Below are 25818 nucleotides of genomic sequence, written 5' to 3'. Positions count from 1 at the left end.
GAAGACGGTGATCCCCTTTTTCCATAACATCAATCCCAGATTGAAAGGTTCTTTTGAGCCTTCTGTGGGGTGAAGTTTGCTTGTCAGCGAGGGAAACAGGAAAGGCGGTGGAGACGTCGAGGGGTTTCAGACCATCCAGGAGTGGGGAAGGACTTTGTCCATGGCCCATGGCACCACCGCCACCCTCCATTCCTCTCACCTTTTCCTTCTCATTCTTTCTCTGAACTCCACCTGCAGGAATTAACAAGTATATACTTCCCCTAGAACCCCCATTCCAGTACTCTCTGTCATTAAATACTTTCCTGATGTGGCAAAATAAATTTTTTTTAACGTGGCAGGTCTTTGGGCTGGAGAAAGAGAGGCTGGTTCTCATTACTTAGCAGTTTTTCTTTTCTTTTCTTTTTTTTTTTAAAGATTTTATTTATTTATTTGACAGAGACAGAGACAGCCATCGAGAGAGGGGACACAAGCAGGGGGAGTGGGAGAGGAAGACAGGCTCATAGCAGAGGAGCCTGATGTGGGGCTTGATCCCATAATGCTGGGATCACGCCCTGAGCCGAAGGCAGACGCCTAACCGCTGTGCCACCCAGGCGCCCCTTCTTTTTTCTTTTTAAGATTTCATTTATTTATTGAGAGAGAGAGTGTGTGTGTGTGTGTGTGTGTGTGTGTGTGTGTGTGTGTGTTCGCACAGGCACGCAAGTGAAGGAAGGAGCAGAGGGGGAGAGAGAGAGAATCTCAAGCAGACACTTCACTGAGCGCAGAACCCGACATGGGGCTTGGTATCACAACCTGAGCCAAAACCAAGAGTCAGACACCCAACTGTCTGAGCCACCTGGGCGCCCCACACTTAGCGGGCTTTGTATGTGCCCATGGTCTCAGATGGGAAGGCTGTCCTGTTCCCATGGAGCATAGGACCCCTCAGGTTTTCTCAGGGGTAGTCAGCAGTTACCTGCCTGCCTCTATGACCCACAGCGCTCTTAACCCTTAGCTGCCTAGGGAGGTCTTTGGGGTAAACGTTTATCCAGAGCTGCCAGCGGAGGGGCATCTGGTGATCAGTACAATGGCGAAAACAAAGGGAAATTAGAAAAAGGGTGAGAAGCTGTCTCATCATGGACAGTACATGCCCGGCTCAAGTGTGGGCACCTGGTATGTTTTCTGCTTTGCTCCTCACAACAGCCCTAAAGGTAGCAAATGGTAGCCTCGTTTTACCTGCTCGGAAAGACAGGCTCAGAGGAGTGAAGAAGACACTTGGGGAAGTACACAGCTGGTGAGAGGTGCCGCTCAAGGTCCGCGCCCCATCCTGTCTGCCCCTGAGCCCTTGCTCAGCAAACCTCAAGAAAGCCATGTTTGTTGCAGGGCCTGGAAACATCTTTGCTGAGGGTAGTGGCTCTGCCACTGAAGTGTCAGACGGCCGGCGCTTGGGCTCACGGCTCAGTGGCCGTGTCTCCTGGAATGACTGGTGTTATTTCCTTCTCCTTCCTCCCCTCCAGGTCACCGTGGAGTAACAAGTACGACCCTCCTTTGGAAGACGGGGCCATGCCTTCTGCTCGGCTGAGAAAGCTGGAGGTGGAAGCCAACAATGCCTTTGACCAGTATCGAGACCTGTGAGTTACTTCGTCCCTTCCCACTTCAGCTCTCGTGAGTTTAATGAGTAAATCACGAAGGCCAGTGTGTGCGGGCCGAGCAGCCTTCCTCGAACCTGTCACCTGGCTCACCTAAAGAATTAAAACTGAGCACTGACGGCAGGATGCTGGGCGCGAGCCTGGTGACCGGGTCAGTTAGGAGGGGCCTCGGCGGTGGAACGCTGCCGTGCGCAGACCTGCCTTGCAGGCCCCACGTCGCACTTCTCATAATGGCAGGTGCCCCTGGGCCGGCACCTGCAGTGTATCAGACCCAGTGTTACATGCCCTCTGTGCATCCTCTCAGATCCTCGCAAACACGGTAGCTATTTTACTCCCCATTGTTCAGATGAAGAAATTAAGGTTCAGAAAAATGGAGGCATCTGTCTGAGGGAAGAGGCAAAGCCAGGAATCAGTCAGGCCTGTCTGCCTGCAGAGGCCCCCTGTTGTTACTGTCCTGCATGCCCCGGCCAGTCCTAGCTGGAGCTCAGAGGCCCCTGCCTCCGTCGAGGCCTTGCCCTCTCTGAGCCCCCGTGTCTCTGATTCCCGAGGTCTTTAGGGCCTTAGCCCCTGTCTTGGAAAGCGTTTTTGCTGGGTCTGCTTAAATCCCCACCTTTCTTCTCTGCTTCTATCCGGTCCTGCCACCCACCATACCACTCAAGAGTGACCACTTACCCAGCTGGCAGGGAAGGGCTCTGGAGATGAGCCCCTGAAACATTTTTCCCCGAACCAATAGAACCCCGTGGTAAAGTAAGTTTTGCACTGAAAATAGAGCACAACTGTAAAAAACACAGAACTCCCCCTGTACAGACTCGGTCGTTTCAGAGAGGGGTCCACAGACGTTTCTGGGAAGGGCCAGACGGCTATCTTAAAGTTCAGGCTTTGCGGGTCATAGAAGTCTCTGTCATTGACTCTTAGTGTTTTCTTGTCGTGTATTACCCTGTAAAAACGTAAACCTCTCCCCCCAAAAATAATAAAAACGTAAAAACCACCTCTCGAGCCTTGAGGTGGGTGGGATCTTGCCCTGGGGCTGTCATCTGCCCACCCGGACTTAGGATCTAGGCAAGAAGGTGGAAACGAAGAGCAGAGCCTCTGAGCTGGGGGACCGCTGCCCGGAGCTGGTGGACTCCGTTTTGCAGACTGTTGGAATGGCCTTCCAGATCGTAGCAGATTTGGTAGAACACATTTCATGAAGAATTTCTTTTAGAAGCTGGTTCAGGAGGAAAAGTGACACTTCTCAGCCTGTCACGAGGGCAGAAAACCCCATGACGCTGAAGCAGACGGATGAAATACGGAAGCCCGGTCCTGAGGAAGCGCGATCACACGGCCCTCCACGTTCCTGTCGGCCCTGAACGCATTGCCGTGTGTTTCAGCTTTAGCTTGGGTGTCGGTCTCATGCCAGGAGTGTCTGTACGTTACCTCTCATCCCTGCAAGAGCCTTGGGGAAGACAAATGAGGAGACTGTGGGCTCCCGACACTTAGTGACTCGCCGTAGGACACGGAGGCGAGCAGCTAGGATTTGAGTCCGTGTTTGCCTCAAGTTACCGATCTTCACAGTTACAGTCAAAGTAAGTCGCGGTGTTGAACGAGCCCTCCCGTCCAGAACCGTGCTGTCAGAGACCAGCTGCTTGTGCAGGGAGGTGACGCGGACACATCGCTGTCCCGTAGTTGGCTCGTGGTGGGACCCCGGCTGTTCTGCGGGAAGCCAGTCCGGCTCTCACACAAGAGCTCCCGGGTGGAGTCCGCCTCGTGTTGCAATGGTAGGATTGGAAACGGAAGGGCAGCGACGGTCAGGCGGTCCCATGCCAGTGCCTTTGTTGGTGCTGTGCTCACAGCCTAGTGGTTCTGCTTAACTCGTGTCATCTCCGGGACAGCCCATGTGCCCGGATCGTCCCCGTCATGCAGGGGAGGGGACAGATTCAGAGAGCCGAAGTCCCTCACCCAAACTCACACAGCCGGTGAGTGGTGGACCTCACCCAACTCGCAAGTCCAAAATCTTCATTTACTCGACCTGCGCTGAAGGTGCCCACCAAGTAGTGGGGGTGTGGCCTTGAACATGGCAGACCATGTCCCGCCTTCTGAAGTGTCCGCCGTGGGAAGTCGCCGCTTGTGAACGGGTGCCACGATTGGTGGCGGGATGGAGAGTGACTTGCTGCTTTAAGTAGAGCAGTCAGGAAGGCCTCTCCACGATGTGACCTTGGGGCTGAGGTCTGATGCCAGGAGGCCGACCTTGCTGTGGGCCAGGAAAGAATGGCGTGTCAAGGCTGCTTGGGGCGGGAGCCTCTTGGATTCTCCAAGTGTCTGCTCGAGAGTGGTTCTGATTTCTTTCACATGTAAGGGTTTGACTTGTGTCTTCCTGAATGAAGCGGTTCAGACGTGTGGCCTTTGTACTGGCCTTTTGGGCCAGCCCTGGGGAGGAGCCCTGGTCTCGTCTTTGACTTCTTTCTTCCTCCTTCCTGTGTCTCTGGTGCCCATATATAGTGATGCATGGTCATTGTAGGGGTGTCCCTTCTATGGGGCCTTGATTGGCCAGGGTGGTCACCCCGCCCAGATATAATGAGGCCCAGGACTCACGCTCGGGCATAGTGAGGCGTGGGACTCCCTCCCTAGGTGTGTCTCCTTATGTCCCCTCCTGGAATGTCTTCCCTTCCTGGGCAGATGCCTGCGTTGAAGGTGGTGGATGTCTGTGAGCCTGTGCTCACCTCTGAAGGGGAGGTTGACCTGCTGGGGGGTTGAAAGGGGCTGACAGGACCACTGCCAACACCCAGGTGGGAGAGAGCAAACCGGACAGGCCCAGAACCTGAGGTGCTCTGGCGGTTTGTAGGCATGGAACACAGCTCAGAGGATGCCATCTGTCCCCAGCAGCATCGGTGTGCTGCTGCTAGTGGCGAGCAGAGAGTTCAGGGCCTCCGGGTGTTGGGAGTGCGGGGAGGCCCACACCTCCCCATGTGACGGCGGCTTCAGGCCACCTCAGGGGTGGTGGTTAAAGCCGTCACGGGGGATCCAGAGTCCTGTTTCAAACCACCCACTGTTATCAGTACTGAGGACACTCTCTCCTGAGACCGTGTGTGGGGAACATTTTCCCAGCTGGACCACACATGATGAGTTAAAATGAGACCCATTTCTGGACTAAAAAATTATGAAAACAAATCCTTCTTTTTCCTTCCTTCTGTCCTTTTTTCATTATTTTTTTACCATCTTGGTATATTGCTCACTTCCAGAAGTTCTCATTCTCAGTGCCCTGAGTTGTTGGCCACATTGGTGACTGTGGTACGGGGCCCGGAACGTGAGCTCTTCCTTTCCTTGTGGTTTTGGAGCAGAGGGAAGTCAGCTGGGGGTAGGAGGCCGTGTCTCTGCCTTGAGCACAGGCCAGTGGTTACCTGGGTGTTCTAGGGACCAGATTGTTCCATAGGATGAAGGGGCAGTAGATCATGCCTTACCTTTATCCTTCATCTCTGCCCCTCCCCGTTAGAAAGACACATTCCAGGGGTGCCTGGCTGGCTCAATGGGTAGAGCCTGGGACTCTTGATCTCCGGGTTGTGAGTTCGAGCCCCACGTTGGGTGTGAAGATTACTTAAAAATAAAATCTTTAAAAACAACAAGGCAGACAGACACGTTCGATTCCTGTGGGAAGACTCATTTGTTGTCACCCCCAGGGAATGAAGCCACAGAGCTCTCCTTCCGCCTGTCTGTCACTGGCAGAGGTCATTCTGAGGGGGAGGCATTCCCCCCACGCTGCCTTGTGCCGCTGGCTCTGATTCTGAGCTCTGCAGGAGGAGCCGGCACGGTGGCCTGCATCCCGGGCCTGGCGAGAGATGCCCAGAGCCTCAAGCAGACCCATCCTGCCAGGAAGAAAAGGGAGTGCTGCCACCATGAGCACGGAACAGGCTCGCCATTGTGCCCAGGAGGACGAGACGAGTACGGCTGCCGTCTCCAGGGCACCCTTTTCCAAACGGGAGCTTGGCCTGCACCCCACAGGGGTTGAGGAGTATGAAGAGCAGACCCATCCCCTGTGCGAACGGGTCTTTGATTCCCGATGACCTCAGGTGTTTCAGATTTCTTCGATTCCGGTGGGTCACAGAGTTAGGACTGGGCTTGCCTTGTGCTTGACTTCTTGACCACTGACCCTCTCAAGTGACTGACGCTGCCAGGCTCCGGTCTTCGGGCTGCAATCCTCCTGCAGTGAATGCTTCGGGGAGCTGCTGGCTGTAGGGACTGCTGGTGGGAGGGCCCTCACTGTCCTGGGGGGCCCTGAATTCGGCTCAGAGATTTGTCTGCTTCGCCATCTGGAGGTCTGGAGATTTTACACGTACACACGCATGCGCACACCAGCAAAAGCCTAAAGTGCTCTTTCGTACCACCTCTCCCCGCTGCCACCCCCACTGGCTTATGCCTTAAGATGGGCCTTGTAGGGATATTTTGTCATCCGGCAAATCGGCAGACGCCCCTTTCTCCTGCTGTCGTGGGCCCCTTGACCATGTCCCTCCTGCTAATGGTCTCCTTGGGACGGTGAGTGCTGGAGACTAGAACTGAAACGTGATCAGGCCAGGCATCTAGAGCCTCCAGGCTTTTCCAGAGATGGAGTGCTTGCTGTGTCCCCGGGAGTCGGTCAGAATGGCCACAGGGAGGGAGCTGGAGCCGGGGATGGGTGCACCTGCTGGCCCTCCACTTGTAACTCCCGTGGGGACGTGGCACCCCCTCCTGTGCCTGCACACCGCTTTCCCCCCTTGCAGAATAATGTGTCCTCCTTTGGGGTGTGGGTGGAGGCGAGTCGGGGCCCCTTGGAAGCTGGTCAAGTCCCTGCTTGCCTGACTTTCCACAGCTCCCTCACTGTGTACTCCCGAGTCCCTCCCACGTTTATTGATGTCCTTTGTTGCCATCCTCAGTGGCAGAAAGGGCCTGTGGTGGCAGCTTTCCCCGGGGGAGTAACTGTCCAGCAACTGTTGATTGCGCCATCCAAGCAATCCTGGTTTTAGGTTCAAATAGTTTGTTGCACGTGCTTAGGGACGGCAAGCCTGTTCTGCGGGCCGGCCAGGTGGGGTCTACTCTCAGGCCATGCTGATTCCTCACTCACGTTCCCCAAGCCCTCCCACTTTGGTCACCAATGTCCAGGCTACTCGATTCTTCTCTGCCAAGCCCCAGTGTAGTTTTCTGCCTCTGAGCGTGGGCCCGGCTCAGTCCAGGGAATACCGTTGGAACATACATGGTGCCTGGGGAGTGGGGAAAGGTAGCAGAAAGGGCAGGCTCTTGGGTGGCTGGCTCATGGGATTGCTTCACGTTCTTTCTTAGCAAAGTTGACTGCTTTTTTAGGCCTAAGCCTAGAGTGCCCCATCAGTCGCAACCCCATCACTTGATCTGCGTGACGCAGCTTTCTCGGGAGAGACCCAGCACTGGGGCCTGCAGCATAGGGTGGGCGCTTACTGCTGCCAGAGATCTCGCTCTTGTGGTATGAGCCATCAGTTGGCTGCCGTGAACCCCAGGATCAGTGCTTTGATTTTTTGGGTTCCCAGGGAAACCTTCCCAGCTCTGGCTTTCACATTGGGTCTCACTGTTGCCTCTGTCAGCCTAGATTCTGCTGAGACCAGATGTTCCAACTGAAGGGGCTGGCACTGCTTTCGTCCAGAGATGATTACTCCCATCTGTGCCAGACATCTTGCCCTGTGCTCTGCAATCCTTGGCTCTTGGCTTGCAGCAGATAATACCTTCAAACATGCGGTTGCAATTTATTGGCCTTATAAGTTAATTTTAGTGGGTGTGCAATTGATTGAAATCAAAGCTTAATGAAGGCCAGAGTCTGGGGGGTGGAGGACCGGGGCGGGAAGGCATTTTGTGTTCTTCCCTTGCTTCGGGTCTGAGATAATCTTCAAAAGACTTAATTAGCTTTTCTAATCAACCCTTCTTGTCTGGAAGAAGTTTACAGAATGAAACAAGGCTGGCGTCCTTGTGGCAGTCCAGAAACCCACGAGCCTCTCCGGGAGCAGCCAGGGTGCTTGGTGGATGGGCTTGCCCTCAGCTCCCTGCCTTTTCTCCCCTCTCCGGAGCCATGCTTGGATTGTGGTTATTTCTGCCTCTTCCTCCCATTCTCTGTCCCTCTGTCATTTGACATTTGGGCAACACTGGCTCAGAAGGGCAGGGCATCCTTACTCGTGTGTGAAAAAGGTTCATTGCCATGGTTTCGGGAGTCCTTGAAACTCCCATGTTCCCGGCTACCTGCCCAGACCTTGTGTCCTGGGCCCCTCAGGTCCTCCCGTTCATTGGACGTCAGCATCGGGCCTGGGGAATTTCAGCGTGCCTGTCCTGGTGGGAATTGCAGACAGCTGTGGGAGCGTTTCTGAACAAAGGGGAGCAGCAGAAGCAGGGGCAGCAGGTAGGTGATAGTGGGAGGAGCTGCTCAGACAGGAGGTGGAGACGCCCCAGGAGAAGTCTCAGGCCCACCACTGTCCAGCCAGCTGCAGAGTCGGGAGGAGTTGGGCCTTGAAAGGGCCTGGACTTCATTCTCTCTTCCTTCAGTGAGCCTACTCGCTCACTGACTCTGGGCAAGTAAGTGAACTCTCTGAGCCTCTGTTTCCTTAATCTGTTGAAGAGGTAGCCTTGCCGTCTTAGGGGCTGAGGCGGGGGGGGGCATTCCGTGGGAAAGGCTGCTCTCGTACTGACTTGTCACGTCCACTTGGTGACCTTTGAGCTGTCAGGAGGACAGGACCATTCTTGTTTTGCAGTCGTGATCCTGGGGATGTCTTATGTGCTGTGCCCTTATGGTTGTGCATACGGGGTGGTTTGGGTGCGGATGTGGGGAGGTAGCGGGCTGCGTCGCATCACCCGCCGCAGTGGACGGCTGTGGGCTCGGGTTGGGGCTCTGCTACCGGCCCACCATGACATCTCCAGTAAACCCTATCTTGAAAATGCACCAAAGCAGTTCCCATCTGTGGTGACGGGCACGTGTTTACAACCGTGGCGCAGACACTGAGAACCTCCCGTGCTCTGAGCACGGGGCACAGTGGGGAGTGCGTCGGGGGCAGCCCCTGCCCTCGCGGGCTCACGTTTTCACAGGGCTTGAGGTGCAGGTGCGCCCAGGAAGAAGGGAGCAGACAGCGCGCAGTCTGGGAGGAGCTGGCAAGGACCACACGCAGGCATGGAGGCCGGGAGGGCCGGGGAGCCTGACTTCAGGTGGGTGTGCAACTGTGCCCTGGTGACGCCGGGTTTGCCCGTGGCGCAGGAGAGAGTTCGAGTAGCCGGTGTGGGACTCCTGCCCTAGCAGCGCTGGCCCTTGGCTGGTGTCCAGGAACTTGGCTTTTGGAGGGTTCCTACCGTTCCCTGATAAGAACGGCTCATGATGCTTAAACTCTTTGCACAAACACTGTGGTGTATGCCGAACTCCTGCTTCCCTTCTGGGAGCCTGGAATTCTGCGATGTGCTCGGTAGAGGGACTGGTCGCAGAGCCTGCTGGGTGTCCCTGTAGACAGCCACCTCACACTTGCTGGGGGAATGAAGAGCATCCTGTGTGACCCCTCGAAGAGGAGCCACAAGCTCTTGCAAACTTGTGTCTGGTTTCCTTGGGACTTCTGCGTGCCTTTGGCTGCTCCTGCCTGGTCTCCTTCCACTGGAACAACTCCTAGTGGCAAGGCTCTGTGCTGAGTCCTGTGAGCCTCTTAGGGAATCACTGGCCCTCGGGTGGTCATGAGAGCCCGGGCTCAGCCGTGGAGCCTGGCAGGGGCAGGGGGAGCACGGTGGAGGCAATGCTCTGAACAGTGGGAGTCACTCAGTGGTCCCGAGGTAGTTCCCAGGCTGTGGGGTCACTGAGTCAAGGCCAGAGTAGGGTGTGAGCAGCAGGGAGAGGGACCCAGGCCCTTATGAGGCGTGGGCTTTGGGTGTCCTTCTCAGTGCATCAGGAGGGGCCTGGAGGCCCCAGGGGTACGTAAGCCAGCTCTGAAGTACATCCTGAGAAACTCTCCATGAGCAGTTTGGAGGCTGGATTAGAGAAGCCGTAGGAAGGATCCGCCCCAGACTTCCCTTAGTCTGGCTGTCAGTCCTAACTACTCGTCCCTCAGTCTGGCTGGGTGAAATCTGTAGCGTACGGTCACCCAGTGCTCCAGGACCAGGTCTTCGGAGTCACAACCCCCTCCCCCCCCCCGGAAGACACTGAGCAGCAAGGCGTAAAGCGGTGGGAGATCATTCAGGAAAGGCCTGGGGCTGGATGAAGCCTGGGCCATTTGGTTTGGCACATCTGCCCTCCATCCTTCCTGCAGATAGGTGCGAGTGGCTCATGATGCAGAAACCTTTGTGTTCCTGCCCAGAGGTGCGGGACCTCTTCCCAGGTAGGAAGGTCTCCAGCAGGCCCTGAGACGGGCCCCATGTGCCGCACGTGCTGCCCTCCAGGGACTGCCAGCCAGGACGGGGTCTGCATCTGGCTTTCTACTTGTCGTCAGCATAATTAGTACTTGGGTTCACATGTATTATTTGTATCTTCAGTCATGCGTACCGAGGGCCTCTGAGAACCCGCCCCGCCTGCTATGGGACTCTGGCTTGCCACAGCCTCGGGCTTGTATGAAAGTCTGGAAGCGCTTCATGGGGAAACCCGGGGTCCCCCTCCGTTGTGCTGTTTTAATTGACTAGGGAGACAGGTCGAGAGGGTCCGGTCGGCTTTCTGGGAGCGGCGGGGGGCTGAGCTAGTCTGCGTCCTGTCCCCACGGTGTTGAGTTTCAGCTCTCCCCACCCACGAGACCACTGCTCTGAAGTAGGGGTGTCTGCTGCGGTTTCTTGAACCCCTAAAGGGAGGGTCTGGACGAGCCTGCAGGCCAGCGATGGGACCCCTTCACCTGGCATCCTAAGGCTGCAGCTCTGGGTTTGGTGGCCCTGGCATGCACCGTCTGACTTTCATCTGCTAAAAGAAAAACGAAAAGCAGGAGTGTGCAGAAAACCATTTTGTCAACAAACACGGTCCCCCAAATCAGCATCAGGGACTCCGATTCCTGCAGAACTCTTGGCTTCTCGCAAGCACACGGCACACGGTCACGCTTTGGATCGTGCAATTCCATGCACTGGGGTGCCGAGCTGCCTCCCAGGCTCCCAGCAGACCCGTCTTTTCCGGGAAGCTGCTTGGTGCAGGCGCGAGGGTTCAGCCGGCAGGCCCTCGCTGCCTCATTGAGGTGGAGGGACCCTCCTTTGCAGGAGTCCCAGCGCAGGGTGCTCAGTGCTGGGCCCCCACCCCCTGGCCACTCAGTGTGCTTCCTTTTTTGTTCCCCTGACTTTCTTCCCCACCTCGAACCAGCGTGGCTACAGCGGCACGGTTACATGTGCGTGTCCGTCTCCGCGAAATTCAACCTCATAGGCTGAGCTGGGGCCCCTGAGCCCAGCTGGCCACCTGCGTGGCTGCAGTCCCCCTTGCATACAGGGCCAGCCAGACCCCAGGGCTGGTCCCATTGGCCCTCTTCTCGGCCGTGTGGCTGGGACACGTTTCTTTCACTCTCTGGGTTTTGGTTTTCTTAACTGTAAAATAACATATTAAAAGCCTTTGACACAGAATGCATTGCCATAAATGGCAGCTCTTGGGTGAGAGTGGTGGGCCTACATCTCCAGAAGGCCTGGATCATCGACAGTCTCGAGTCGTGGGCCGAGCGGGCTGGCAGGATCGCCGCAGGGGGTCTGGAGAGCCAGGGGACGGTCGCGGTAGTGCCAAGCATGGATGGCTCGCTTGGATCTCAGAGCCAGATCTGCAGCCCCTGCAGCAGCTCCCTTGTTTCTAGAGAGGCCTTCGCGGTGTGTCTGCAAGTAAAAAAAAAAACAAAAAAAACTATAAAAACCCCGTGAAGGGGCTGTAAAGGGCTGCAGCCACGATCCAGATGTCACTTTGACGTGCAACTGGCATGAAAGCCACACGTGCCTAAGCCGATTGGTATGCTTGCTCAGGGGATCATTGCACCTGTGTGTCGTGGAAGGCATTTCTGCAGAATACCTTGTCCCATGTCCACGGGCGGACTCGGACACGTTCCGCAAACCGTGGTGAAGACACACAGGGGCAGTTGGGTCTCAGCACGCATCTGCCAGCCCAGAGCCAAATGCCCACCTTTCTCCATTTTGTGCAGAGCCAACGGCAGCCCCTGGGGAAGTGGGATGAGACCATGCTCACAGAGTAAGCGAGACCTGCTTTCTGTGCGCGGCTCCAAACAGGCCACCATTAGGAGGAAAAGATCTGCCCCTCTTGGCCCAGAGAGAGAGAGAGACCTGGGGAGACGGGCAGCCACCAGTGGTTGCGAAGATCTGCTCTGTGCCAACACTTCTGCTCTGCTCTTTACCGCGTGCTTCCTGCCCCCTCCACGAGGTGGTCTCTCGGACACACCCGAATGGAAGCTGGGACACCGGTTGGCAGGGAGAGCCCACAAGTCCCACACCCTCAGAGTCGTGGCTGTCAGCCTGCCTCCTGCAGCTCTCTGTGGGCTTTCCAGAAGCCGCACCCGTCAGGCAGCACCCACGTCCGCCTGTCGGACAGGGAGGACGCTTAGCCTCTCAGTGGTGGCTAGTTTGGAGCCAACGAGAAAGGAATGTTGGTCTGCACTGCAAGGAAGAAGGCCAGGTTTTAGATGCCTCTCCAAGCAAATTGGAGGTTTTCTTTTTTCTTGGAGTGGAACTGAATTGTTCCCACCTGTGGGTACCAGGTGCCTTTTTGGGTTGTAAGGATGTTTAAGGATGACCAGAAAGAAGAACTGCTGTTGGTAGCGGGGGACTTGAGCTGCTTTTTTAGGCCGGGAGGAAACAAGAAGGTATTGTTCTGGGACCAAACCTGAGCCGCTGGTGGAACGGCTCTGCCTCGGGGTTTTCTTCTCCTGTCTTTGCCATAAACTCAGCCCATGAGCATGGGAGTGTCTGTTTGAACGAGGGCCCACGTGACCTCCTTGTCACTGTCATGACCAAGTGCCAGGTGCAGTAAAGAGTGTTCCTCAAGTCTCACTGCTGCTCCTTGGCGAGACCCCAGAAGCACAGCAGTCCACGGATGTGACCCAAGGACACAGAGTAGGGAAGGAAGAACCTCATGGAATCTGACAGCTTGGGACATTTTAAGGGACAGTCTTGCTAGCTCGCGACAGGATTCCAGAAGGATTCCACTTATTTGAAGTGGACTGATGCTAAAAATGTGTACAGTCTGAACTCTTCGTCTGGCATTTCAGCCAGCGCCGCCTCATGTGTTCCCTCCGGCCGTCCCTCATCCACCGTGCTCTCCAGTCAGATCTGAGGCCCTGGGAGTTCCCCCCTTGAGACCGTCCCCCAGCTGGAAAGAAGTGTCCGGACCATAGGCATCCTTCCAAGTTGACCATCCCTTTCTCCACGGAGGCCTCGCTCCAGCCTCCAGGACTCCCTGGCGCCGCTTGGGAGAGCTGTGCACGCAGCGTAGAAGTCGCTTCCGTGCTCGTCTGGGTAGCGCCCTACTTGGTATATTCCCACGTGTGAGGATCTCCAAGGAAGGCTGGCTTGGATAGGACACAGACGACAGACTCCGAATCCCCCAGAATGCATCGAAATGGTGAAGCCATGACTCTGAAAGTTAAATATAACAGATCTGAGTGGGAAATGGTATTCTCTGGTCCAGGGTACCAGGTTCTTAAAAATCTAGGATGTGGGAGACAATTTTATGACAACATGTTACGAAGAAACATGGCGTTGGAGATTGAGAGCAAGCTTATCTGTGTCAGTATGAGTGAGGCGTGGCAGCCAAGACCACTGCATTGGCCCCGGGCTCCCGAAGGGAGCAGTCGCCTCTCCCCGAGAGGTGTGCTGGTCTCTGCTGCACGCATTGATTTCTGTACTCGGACCCTTAACGGAAGAGGGTAACCAAGGTGTGGGGACTTAAAATCCTGCGTTATGAGCAATGGTACAACAACAGGAAGGCCAGAGAAGAGAAATCTTGGTGTTTATGTAAGCCATCTTTAGATATTGAAAAGGACCACGTGAGAGAGGGCATGACGTTTTTATCTTGGATGGTTCTGGCGGGCATTCGGTGCAAGCTTTCACTCTAGTCCAGTGAGAACTCTTTGAACTGTTTAAAAAGGAAAACGATGGCCTTGGTAAAGTAGTGAGTTCTCTGTCACTGGAGGCATGTAAGCAGAGTTTTGACCAACTTGATTAAGGTGTTAGTAATTGCTACTGTGGTGCTCAGGGTCTGCCTCGCACAGGCCCTGCTATAGCTGCTAAATCCCGGGCAGTCTGAGCTTGGAAAGACCCCACTGAGCCTGTGACCCAGCTCCTTCATTTTGCACCACATTGGTGCCAGATTAATATTCCTTGCCTTCCTCTTGGCGCGTTCAATGAAGCTCCCTCACACTTCAGCATCTTGGGGGCTTACTTTATAATGCCCCTGACTTGGCTTGGGGGTTGGGGGTGATGACGGCCTGGGCCTCCGTGTCACACATGACATTGCACCGCCAGGGGGCCGCGTCTGCTCCAGCCTCCTGGCCCAGCGCACATTTGACAAAACAACCACGTCTGAGTGAAGCCCACCAGGGCCAGCTCCCAGAAGCTGCGTCCTGGCTGTGGTTCTTCTGGGAGGGTCGTGGCATGTGACTCCTCACCTGCTGGGGCCTCTGTCTTAGAAGCACAGATCCGGCGCTTCTCCCCAGAGGCCATTTGAATGGAAGGAGTGAAAGCCGATGACGTCACAGTCCATTCCAGTCCCATCTTCCCTGTTCCGTGTGCAGCCCGGTGTTGGGTATTGGGTAGTGCCCACTCATAGCTCACATTCCCAGAACAAGTTTCCATGCTAGGTCTCCACGCACAGCCCAGCTTCTCTCACTCCATAAAGCTTCGGGAGCCGAGATACTGTCTTTTCCTTCTTTCTTTCGTGAAGTAGATCATTTTGAGTATAGTGTTATGTTTTCCCTCTTCTCCTCCCCCCCGTGGGTCCTGCGGTTGAAGAGTTATGGGCACAGAATCCATATCCGTGACTGTGACATGATTCAAGAGCAGGAGTCATTTTCCAGGAGAAACGACGCTGAAGTCTGAGGACAGGAGAATTAACTGGCACATTGGCCTTTTAGCTGGTCCACGTTCAGGGATCTGATGGTAGAGTGTGAACTGGACCGGATGCGTCACTGTAATTTTGCTGATACAGAGCTAGCCTGCCTGCCAGTCTTGCCATGTGTTTCTGGCTCGTCCAGGGCAGACGTGTCTCGTGGGGCCCCGCTCTTCTGGAGTTTACGGAACCTCTATCTGCCTGTTGTACTCGAGTACTAGTTTTCAGACGGCCTGACTTACGGAGCCAGCGCACAGCGGCCCCGTCTCCTTCAAGCCAGCTGTCTGAATTCTCTGCCGTTCCGTTTGCCTTAGGAAACCTTCACCTTTGGGGCACCTGTCTGACCCCGTCGGTGGAGACTGGACGCTTGATCTCAGGGTCGTGAGTTCAGGCCCCGCGCTGGGAGTAGAATTTATTAAAAAAGGAAAATCATTTAAACAAATAAATTAAAATATTAAAAAAAAAAGAAAGAAACAGCCCTCACCCTTACTGGAAATGTCTTGGAAGCCACTGGGACTGCGTGTAGTTGAAGGGGTTTGTTCTTCAGTGAGTGAGACCAGCACAGTCTGATCGGGTCTGTCCTTCTCCCCCTGCTGGTGTTCCTGGAACTTCCCAAAGCCCCACGGCCTCGTGGCTCAAGACTTCGCAGGGTGGCTTCTCCAGTCTCCCTGCAGACTGTCCCTATGTCGTCCAGCTCACAGATCATTCACCCTCTTTACTGGCTGTGGGTTTCAGGCCTAAGAAAAGCCTCTGCTCTTGTCTTTGGCCCTCTGTGTTTCAAAGTTCTCAGAGCTGCCCACTTGACCAGAGAGCTCACTGCAGGAAGTCTGGGCCTTGCCTCCTGCGCTCACGCAGCAGCGTCGTGGCAGTCGGTGTTGGGCCTCTCCTCCCTCCCTCCCTCCTCCCTGGATGGTTGGGGCTTTTAAAATGACCAGGCTCTGGCAGAGCCCGGTTAGGGCTGGGCGGCTTCCTCTGCAGCCTGCTCCCTGTCCCGGGCCGCACTGGATCGTTCATTCCCATTGACGTGAAGGCCCAAGAGCGGGTCTCTGGCGATGGTAGAGCCACCTTATTGAAGTGGCATGTTCACATTTAAACAGTATTAATACTATTTGACTCATTAAATATACAAAGGCCAGTTAAAGTGCTTCCATGTGTGTGCTGTTAGTTCTGGCCGGTGACTTCTCAGATGGCTTTATGTGGTTTCAGACAACATTTTAGCACATTCTTAAAATACCCACAAAAGCCTTTATGTAAAAACTCATAAATGTGAACCACATAAAAATTATTTTTTTCCTGTTTCATGTCATTATGATCAAAGTACAGTAGGTAAGAATAAATTTTCAAAAACTTGTTGAGGTCCCTCTTTAATTAATGCTTCACTCGCAGAGCAAAGCCATAAACCATGTAATGGGGGGCTGTCTGTATGCCCCGCAGTCACCCCACCACCAACCTGCTCACCACGGTCCTGACGGCACTTGTTGGCGAGGCTGGTGTTTCTGGGAGATCCTGAACCGGCCCTTTCTGATGGAGCAGTCCTCCGCTCCCTTTGTCTCAGAGCGTCAGGTTGAGACTTGCTGATGCCGCGGTCCCTGGAGATGCCTTTTGGTGAATGGAATGCAGGGCCCTTGTTGAATTGTGGTGGTGTTGGGGCCCTGCCTGCAGAGCCCGGTTTTGAGCACGTCCGCCTCACCCCGATAAGGAACACCCCGACAACGGGAGAGGGAACAGATTCAAAGTCAGATCAACAGCGTCGCCTCCGACTCGGCTGCCATTCCTTTATTACAAGTCCTATCGACTGTCAGGATACTACCCAGTGGAATGCTACCTCAGCTATGAAAAACAGTTACGGAGACCGTGTGGCTCCCTGGAAAAGCGCTAAGGATTCTTTGCCAAGCACAGAGGCTGGACTCCACACGGCACCGTGGCTGTGCCTGTCGGTACATGAAAGTTATGCATCTGGACAAAGACTGGAAAGGGATTTGGAAAAATCAAATTTATGGGATAAGTTGATATATGGTACTGTGGGCTAGTCTTTCAGTTTCCCTGTTATATTTATAGCATCCTTACAATGAATTTCTTAATTTTGGAGAAAAGAAGAGCAACCCATGTAGAGGTCAGAATTAAGTTTGCGTTTTGCCCTCCTCTGGCTCCAGCATCTTGGAACTGTGGGCCCGGTCAGCGTGGCCCACAAAGGAAGCAGAGGATGCCGGGGAGAAGCTGCCCGGGGTGGGGGCTGGGCCACCGGCTGGGGCGTTGGAGTGGTCAGTTCCACCTTATGAAACATGAATGTGGTTGTTTGATTTTCTGGAAGAAAACAAACCTAAGGGATGGGACTGAGGGGATCAACTGTAGGCTGCCTATTCCTTTGGGGCTGGTCTCCAGGGGGTATCGTCAAGGGCTGTCAGGCCCCCGGAATCTCTCCCGGTTCCCTTCCGGGGCAGCCTGGTCCGCTTTCCCTGCTTTCCTAGCACACGGGGTGCGGGACCTTGCACAGGGCCACCACCCCTGTCCGGTCATGGGGATCAGGCCACACACTGTGGGGGGCGGAAGGGGGAGAATGACCGCTGGGCATCAAGCCTTCACTCCTCAATGGCCAACGGAAAGAAGGGATGGTTGGCCCTTTCTTCACACCCGCATGAGAAAAGCCACGGTTTTTAGAGCTGTTTCTTCCTTCTTGATGTGGGGCTGCGCTCCCTACAAGCCGACTGCAGGGGAAACCGAATGTTAGAACCCAGCCCTCTAACCCCAGCAGGACTGGGATTAGCGGGGCTGCTCTTCCCTTGGTGCTGGTGTGACTCCTAGGGAAGTTGTATGCTGAGGGAATCCCCAGAACTGAGAGCAGGTCAGAGAGGCTCCCTCAGCCCCCTGATGTGAGCTCACCCCAGCACTGCAGGAGCTCTTGTCTAGAGGTGGCCAATGGATCTCCACCTGTCCCGGGAACATTCCAGCGTGGCCCTACAGAAAGAGGTGGGGCCGCAGGTCCTGGACCTAAGTAAGTACTTCTTTGCTCCCCCCCCCCCCTAGAGAGTGGGGTTATGGAGAGCGAGTTGGCATAAGAGAAGGAGCCTTCCTGAGTGGGGTGTCTGAGTGCCCATCGTTGTGGGTTTCTTGGCGGTCACCTAAGCTAGCACTGAGTTCTGTCTTGCCCCCCCCCCAGGTAGAGGGGTGTGTGTGTGTGTGTGTGTTAGGAGGTCTGTGTTGCACTTGCCTGGGGCTGGCTCCTTGGCGTCTGCTGCCTCAGCCCTGGCTGGCCTGCACTCCCCTGCCCCCAGGGTGACCAGGGGTGTGAGGGTGGGCAGCGGTCTGAATCGCCTGGGCCAACTTAATCACCGTGGAGCCTGCAGGGACAGAGAGTCAGGGACAGGATATGGTGTTCACGGCAGGCTGGAATCCCAGCGGGAGGGTAGCAGACCTCGTGTGCACCCTTGGGGCCCCCGGGGGTCTGTGGTGGGCTGGGGCTGTGGCACCCTACAGCTGGAGGTTGTCGTTCTCAGGAGGAAAGGCTGCTTCCTTGTGCTCCAGTTGTTACACTCTGGTGTGTATCACCCACTGACCTTCGTAGCAAAGCTTTTTAGTTTGAAATGGTTTCAGATGTATGGTAAAATGACCCCCCAAAAAGTACAAAGAGTTCTTGTGTACCCTTCACCCACATTTTCTACATATTAGTGTTAACCATGTATATTTTTATTATATAACAGCTCTACTGAAAATTCACAAACGTGTTTATTTTTAGCACTTTTGTTATTAAAACCAATGATAGTCTTTGGTCAGATTATTTAGTTTCCTGTGTTTTTGTGTCTCTCAACAGTCCTGTAAAGTAGATATTACCGTTCCTGTTTTGTAATGAAACGAAAGCCCAGTTCAGACAGTTGGTACCTGGTAGCACCTAATGAGTTGGTGGGTGGGGAACGTGTGGCCGTGGCTGGTGATGGGGGGCTGGGCCGTGCTCACATAGACAGCGGCCCTCCCGGCAGGGCCCAGAGGGTGCCTGCCGCACCGTGGATGCCGAGGTTAATTGGGGTCAGAGAGGCCACAGACTGGCTGGTAAGGAACGTGCTAGGCCGCAGAGACGCGTGTTTTCCAGCGTTCCGGTGGGTCGTGGGCAGAGCTGGAGGCCCCACACGGCAGCTGGTGACCCGCCTGTGCCCCCGGCAGCCCGGGTCTGCCACGCTGTCGCCTTGGAACTCTTGGATTTGGGACCCTGGCCTGATTTCCTTTTCTCCTATGGCCTTTTGTTGCATTTGTTCTTAGTTATGAATTTTTCCATATCGACTCAGACTGAGTAGGGAGCTCCGCCCGAAGCTCAGCTCTTTGTTCCCAGCTGGAGGGTGGCAGAGTTGCTCCAGAAGACCAATCGAAGCCCGGGCTTGGGGGGCTCGGGACCCTCCCCCTGAGAGATAGCCATCCCGAAAGATAGGAATGTGGAACAGCGATGACTGCTCAGTAGTAATGACCCCCACTGAGTGTCCATTCCATGTCACACACTTTCCTGGATCCTTCCTCTGGAAGGAACCTGCAGCCTGGAGAAGTTTCGTAAGCTTGCCAAAGGCCACAGAGGTCGAGTTAGTGGCAGAGCTCACACTCCAGTTCATCTTTAGGACTCTTGAGCCCATGATCTTTCTGGGACCCCTCCCCCAACCAGCAGGTGCTCAGGACACGTGCAAGAGTCAACTCTGGAACCATCCCAGGGAGGGAGGGTCCTTCGTTCCAGACACATTCAGATGAAGCTTGGCCGAAGGAACCCCTGGGCTGCTGATCTGTAATCTGACAGGCTTAACGTCTCATGGGCACGTGCGCCTGTTTCCGGCAGGTATTTTGAAGGTGGCGTCTCATCTGTCTACCTCTGGGATCTGGATCATGGCTTTGCTGGAGTGATCCTCATAAAGAAGGCTGGAGATGGATCAAAGAAGATCAAGGGCTGCTGGGATTCCATCCACGTGGTGGAAGTGCAGGTACGCCTCCCCGGCCGGTGTTTCTTGGGCGCTGGGGGGGGCTATGATATGTAAACCCCGGTCACTCCTAAAAATGCCCCAGAGCCAGTTAGATAAAGATAAGTCAGGATTGCAGTGGTCAGGGACCATAAAGATCCCGCGACTGCAGATTCGGTCCCTTTAGAGACCGGCCGGGGTTTTGCAAGGTCGTGTCATGGCCCCACATCTAAGGAAGGGACATGCGAGAATGACCCCAAGTTCAGGGGCCACGTCAGGCTCTCCGCAGCTCAGGGTCGCAGCTGGGGTTCTGACCGCTATCTCATCCCGCAGGAGAAATCCAGTGGTCGCACCGCCCACTACAAGCTGACCTCCACCGTGATGCTCTGGCTGCAGACCAACAAATCCGGCTCCGGCACCATGAACCTCGGAGGCAGCCTGACCAGACAGGTAGGGTGGCCTGTGCCAGCCCCAGACGGAGGTCCTGGGCCGGCTTCTGTGTCTGACAGGATCTCCCCGCCGGAGATTCAGAGATTCGATCTTGGAGGTTTTATCTTTGGGTCAAGGTATTTACATCAAAATGCTCCTGGGACAGTTAGGACAGACTCCTGATTACGTTTAAAATGAAGGAATGTCGCCGTTGTGACTTAGATCCCCCATGAGGACCCTTGATCGCAAGTGACAGAAGTAAAACCCTGCCATTAAGCAAAGATGAAAACAAGGCGGTTCATGTCACCGAGAGGTTCGGGCCTCATGTGGTGTGACTGGGCCTAGGACGTCAGGACTCCGGGAGCTCCACCGCAGAGCTCCCGGCAGCCTCTGGCTTACATCTTGTGGCCCCGAGCAGTCCTGGGGGAACAGCTTCTCTTTCAAAATTTGGTCTGCTCCAACCCCAGAAATGTCTCCTGGCCTCAGTTACTTGTGTCCATCGCAGAATCGTTTCCTCTTTTTTTTTTTTTTTTTTTTTAAGTTTTTNTTTGTCAGAGGGCGCAGCATACGCACAAGCAGGGGGAACGGCAGGTGGAGGGAGAAGCAGGCTTCCCCCCCCCGCCGTGAGGAGGGAGCCCGACATGGGGCTCCATCCCAGGGATCATGACCTGAGCCAAAGGCAGACGCTTAGTCAGCTGAGCCAACCAGGCATCCCCACAGAATCATTTCTTGAGGCTGAGAGGCATGAAGCGGTTTCACCAGAGTGCAAGTCATATGACTGCCGGGGTGGTACCAATGGAAAAGGGGTCGGGTCCCTATAGTGAAATCCACCTGCTTTCCGCAGGACTGGGAGGGGTGCCGTGGGCAGGCGCTGGGCACCGGTGGAGAGGGGCTTTGTGCAGAGAACTGACGGGTGTTATCTTGTAAGTGGGGGTGGGTGGTACGTGGAGTGACAGCAGAGCCGGAGGGTGGGCAGCAGGCTGCTGGGGGACGGTAGCCGGCGTCCCCAAAAAGGAGAGAAAAGGCTGAAATAAAAGCTGGGGACCTGGAAGAGGACGTGCCTACCTTAAGCATCTAAGTGGGTTTGCGGGCCTTCCGCGCAGTGACGGGACGGAGCTGGGTGATGCGCCCCAGAATCCTTCAGTGTGGCTTCGAGCAGGACGCTTTTCAAACTCCACACACTTGTTCCCCTCATGAAGAAGAAGCTGCTTTAGTCACAGGATCTCGACGCTGGAAGAGTTGAGAGGTCACTTCCGTCTCTAGTCTGGCAGAATGAGGGGGCTCGCCTGTTGCTTTCACATCAGCCTCCAGTAAAGGTCCCAAGTAGCAGCGTCCTCCAGGTGCCCAGGATGGCTTTGGCTGGCACTCCCACCCCCTCTCTTTCCCATGAGCCCCCGGCAGGGTAGGGATCTCTCAATTCTCATGCGGTCGGTCTTCTTTAACGTGAGATTTTCCGTTTGTCCCCACAGTTTGACTTTCATCCCTTCTCCCTTGACAGTTGTGTTGACTCTTGGTTTCATCTGTCCAGGTGTTCGCAGTCCCTTTTGGTTTAGTTACTTGCACGCTAAGTGAGATGACTCTGTGGCTTCATGTTAGCTCAAGCCCGGATGTGGAGCCCCTAGCCGGGCTACCAGAGACTTCCTCAGATGGAGGCATCAGTCTGATAATCATGTTTCTTAGGCTTCTTTTTCTTTTGGGGGACCTTGTTGGACCAGCTCTAAATCCACCACCTGCATTGGGCTTCACATTTTCAAAGAAATGCCCTTGCAGTAATCTGTGCTTGAACAGCCACCTGCCCCTTCCATCCGGCTCCCTGCCTCCGTAGGACCAGGGGGCTGCAGGCGTGGCCGTGGCTGCTTTTTCCTCACCCTCGCCAGGGCGCACCCCCTTGCTGCGGCTCAGGCCCATCTTGTGCTGCGAGGAGCCGGGGCTGTCCTCCGTTTCCCACTCCTGGCCGCGAACGGCCCCTCAGGCCACGTCTGCCAGCCTCCTTCCTTGGCAGCCTGAGGGCGTCTGCCTTGCTTCCTGCAGCCCAGTCCCAGGCCGTCAGCAGCACCAAACAGCTCATTGGCCATGCAGAGATCTTTGGCCCTACCCTGACCCCCCAAATTGGGATCTAAGTGTAACAGCATTTTCCAGGTAATTTCTGTACACATTGATAATTGACAGGGGTTCCTCTTTTGGGTTCTGCACCCCTCCCCCCACCCACAGCAGTTCTCTGGGCACTAGCGGGGTGTCCTACAGTTCAGCTTCCTCCAACACTGTCCGCCTGAAGATGGCATTGGATCCCACAGGTGAAGGGCTCAGTCCCACAAGACTGCCCCCTGACCCTCCCACCACGGACCTCTTCCGATGCCAGTCGCAAATCCAGGGTGTCCCCTGTGCTTCTGACCGAGTAGCTGCAAATCTTCTGAAGTTCAGTTACTTTGCTGGAGTGGCTCACAGAAACTCAGGAGATCCACGGACTCCTTAGATGGCCGCTGTGTGACCGAGGATGTCAAAGGATACGAGTCAACAGCCCAGTGAAGGGATACATCGGGTGAGGTCTTAAACAAAGGAGCTTCTGTCCTTGCGGAGTTGAGCTTGGGGCCCAGCATGGTGGCACTTGGAAGCATTCTTTGAAGCCCCCTTCTCTGCCTGGAAATGGCGGGGGGGGGACCGAAAGTTCCCTGGGCCACCAGCCCCCTTTTAGGAGTGCTTTCCAAAATCACCCTGTTAACACGATCCCAGTGGTGGTGGGTAGGGACTCATGATTAACAAGACCCCACAGGCCACCTGGGTGGCTTTGAAGTGACTTCAGGAACTGAGGGCAGGGGCGCCTGGGTGGCTCAGTCATTAAGCGTCTGCCTTTGGCTCAGGGCGTGATCCCGGGATCCTGGGATCGAGCATCAGGCTCCTCTGCGGGGAGCCTGCTTCTTCCTCTCCCACTCCCCCTGCCTGTGTTCCCTCTCTCGCTGGCTGTCTGTCTCTCTGTCAAATAAATAAATAAAATCTTAAAAAACAAACAAACAAACAAAAAACCTGAGGGCAGGAGGCCACATGTTACACCCAAAGACGGTCCTCCTGTGACTCAGGAGGTTCTGAGGCTTTTGGGAGCCATGAGCCGGGAACCGTGCTCTGAGACCAGTATACGTGAGAAAGGGGTTTTGGTCATCTGAACGAGTATGTGTACTTCCTACGAATCGGGATGTCCCAGCTCCTCCGTGCCTCTCACCAGTCTTTTGCTTCGTTGTTCTTAGCAGCCCGTGTCCAAGGTGTCCCCTCCAGGTGTGTCTCAGGTGAGCTGGGAGCTGCTTCCCCCAGAGCAGACTTGTCTTACCTTCCACTTCAGATGCCACTTGAAGCATCTGTGTGTGGGACCCTGAGCCCCATCCCAAGGGACAGTCTTCTTCTGGTGCCAGTGCTGTGCATCGGGGTGTTTCTGTGTGAAGGGAGGAGAAAGCACAGACCCTTGAACACCTGGTGTCCCCAAAGTCCGCCTTGGCCCCGCACAGCATCCTGGAGAACGTCCGCCAGGGGGAGCCCTCCCCAGGCCAATAGTGCCTGACCTCACTGGGGTTCCTTTTGACAGCAGACGTCTTTTTATTTTTAAGATTTTATTTATTTGTCGGAGAGAGCACGCACATGAGTGGGGGTTGGAGCAGAGGGAGAATCAGGCTTCCCGCTGAGCAAGGAGCCCGATGCGGGACTCAATCCCAGGACCCTGGGATCCTGACCTGAGCCAAAGGCAGACGCTTACCCGTCTGAGCCACCCAGGTGTCCCGACCAGATATCTTTTTAAACGAGATAAAAACTCAGAATACTTGCGATACCTGTCGTATTTGGTAAAAAGAATAGATGGTGAGAAGGACGTATTTAGTGACTCAGTGGGTCTGGAGCTTAGTCACGAAAGCGTGGCGTGCGTTTGAAAGAGTGCGGAGCAGGTGTTTGTCTGCACACCTGGGGTGCACATCGGAGCCTTAGACTCTCTGTGCAAAGCCTTCGCTGCCTCCGCCGAGTCAGAGCGGCCCGGAGCCACCAGGGATCTAAGGAGTCCCCGTCACTGGCCCCCCGGGCGGGGCTGTCCCCACACCTCTGGGAGCCAAGGCTGGTGATCACGGGGGCAGAGCCCATTGTTCTGCGTGTGCCCGCGCCCTTGTCCTCCAGGAGCCGCTGGCCAGGGAGGGCAGCCGAGCCCCCAGGCAGTGAGTTCTCCCACAGCCCGCCTCCCCCACAAGCTGCCCCCCGCCCCGGGCACCGGTGGAAAATCCTAAATCTGTATCCGGAGACGGCTTCCTGCACCACTTGCCGCTCCCAGCTGTTTATAATTCCACTAGTTGACGGCGACCCGGACAGATATTTAATCCCCAGCCTTCCTGGTAGTTTTGGTCAGAGCCGCCAGCCCACGGACAGGGTCTGGTCCGGCTTACCGCGAGCAGCGCGTCCTGCCAAGCCACGCGGGCCCGGTGAGGGGCCATCCTCAGCACACCCGGCGCGGCTGCGGGCCCGTTTGGACGGCCTGGTGCTCTTGGGGTTGGACGGGGAAATTCGTGCTGCTGTCATCCTCACAACCGGTCACATAACTCATCTGAGGGGCATTAAAGCTCGGGCTGGTTTCCAAGGTAAGTAACTGTGCAAGCAGAGGCAGGGCGGCAGCGGGGGCACAAGTCTCCATTGATGAAGCACGGGTTCCGAGCCCATGGGAAATGCAGGCTGAGCTGTGTGTCCCAGAGGAACCTCGGAGAAACGTCCGGTTGTCTCCGATGGGAGACGAAGGGTTCCAGGCAAGCTGAGCAAACCCACGATAAAGGGTGAACGTGCAGGGGGGCAGGGGCGGTCCGTGTGCTTAGATGTGAGCAGGGTGGGTCACCTTTCCCACGTAACGGTGAGGAGACCGACGTTCAAGCCCTGAAGTGATTTCCTCATGATGATTTATCTAGTAGGAGGCCGAGCCAGGGTCTAAACCCAGATTTGTTTGTCCAGAAAAGAAAAGTTAGGCTTCTTTCCTACCACACTACATCTTTTTGCTTTTTGATCGTCCCCTGTGCCTGGCATTCAGTAGTAACTAAACATTTGCACAGAAATGCACTGAGCAGTGAGCTCCGCGCGGCTAGGACCCCACCCTGTGGGCGCCCCTCTTCCTCCAGCACCAGGCCGTGTGCGCGGCGTCAGTGGGCCCGAGGCCCAGACACAGACACCCTGAATGGGGAGCCTCGTGGAGGGGACAGGCCTCCCTGGGAGTGCAGCAGTCCCGGCCTAGGGTGCCTCCTTCATCTGGCTTTAAGGTCGATTCTTCTGTAGGAAGCAGGTTGGCCGCATGAGACACGCTCATCACCAGAGGTAGGGAGCCTTCTAAGATGTTTAGTCAGTTGAACAATCTGATTAGATCTCTGTTTTCAGAAAATGGGTCTGTGGGCCGGCGCGGAGGACACGTTGGCGGGGGGCGGGGGAGCTTGTGAGAGTCCTCCAGGAGCGAGGTGACTCGAGCTAGATGGAGGTGGCCTGGGACGGCTGGGGGGGGGACAGGCCTGCAGCCAGGAGGGTGGTACGTGAGCTGGAGGAGGGCAGGGCAGGAGGGGACAGGGAGGGAGACATTTTGGGGTAGAGCAGGCAAGGCATGGGTGACCCTGCACCACGCGAGCCACGGGGTGCTCTGGAGGCGGCTTCCTCGTTCGAGCTCCTCCATCGAGCAGTGCGTGCAGCGGCCAGACCCAGGCTCGTGCCCCCTGGAGGCTAGGCGTCACCACAGCCACACCGGCCCCCTGTCAGCAGGCACAGACCCTACAAGCCGACCTGGCCGGCGATCAGGAACGCTCCGCCGCAGAGGCCCGCCTGGGTCCCTCCTCGGGGCATGGGCCCCGTGCTC

The 25818-nt window shown here is 55.6% G+C and overlaps 1 protein-coding gene across 2 annotated transcripts in view; it reads left to right on the top strand.

Annotated features, from left to right (window-relative positions):
- The window catches only part of CAPZB (capping actin protein of muscle Z-line subunit beta), a 133219-nt gene that overhangs the window by 95836 nt on the left and 11565 nt on the right, over positions 1–25818 (top strand). For both annotated transcript variants that reach the window (XM_034645396.1, XM_034645393.1), the window contains exons 4-6: positions 1491–1604; positions 19427–19568; positions 19878–19994. In XM_034645396.1, the coding sequence (XP_034501287.1) occupies positions 1491–1604; positions 19427–19568; positions 19878–19994 (373 nt within the window). The remainder of the gene's footprint in view (positions 1–1490; positions 1605–19426; positions 19569–19877; positions 19995–25818) is intronic.

The sequence above is a fragment of the Ailuropoda melanoleuca genome, chromosome 2, assembly GCF_002007445.2.
Source record: "Ailuropoda melanoleuca isolate Jingjing chromosome 2, ASM200744v2, whole genome shotgun sequence".
In the NCBI taxonomy this organism is placed as follows: Eukaryota; Metazoa; Chordata; class Mammalia; order Carnivora; family Ursidae; genus Ailuropoda; species Ailuropoda melanoleuca.
Note: the sequence above shows the minus strand (reverse complement) of the source record. Positions and strands in the feature narration are given on the sequence as shown.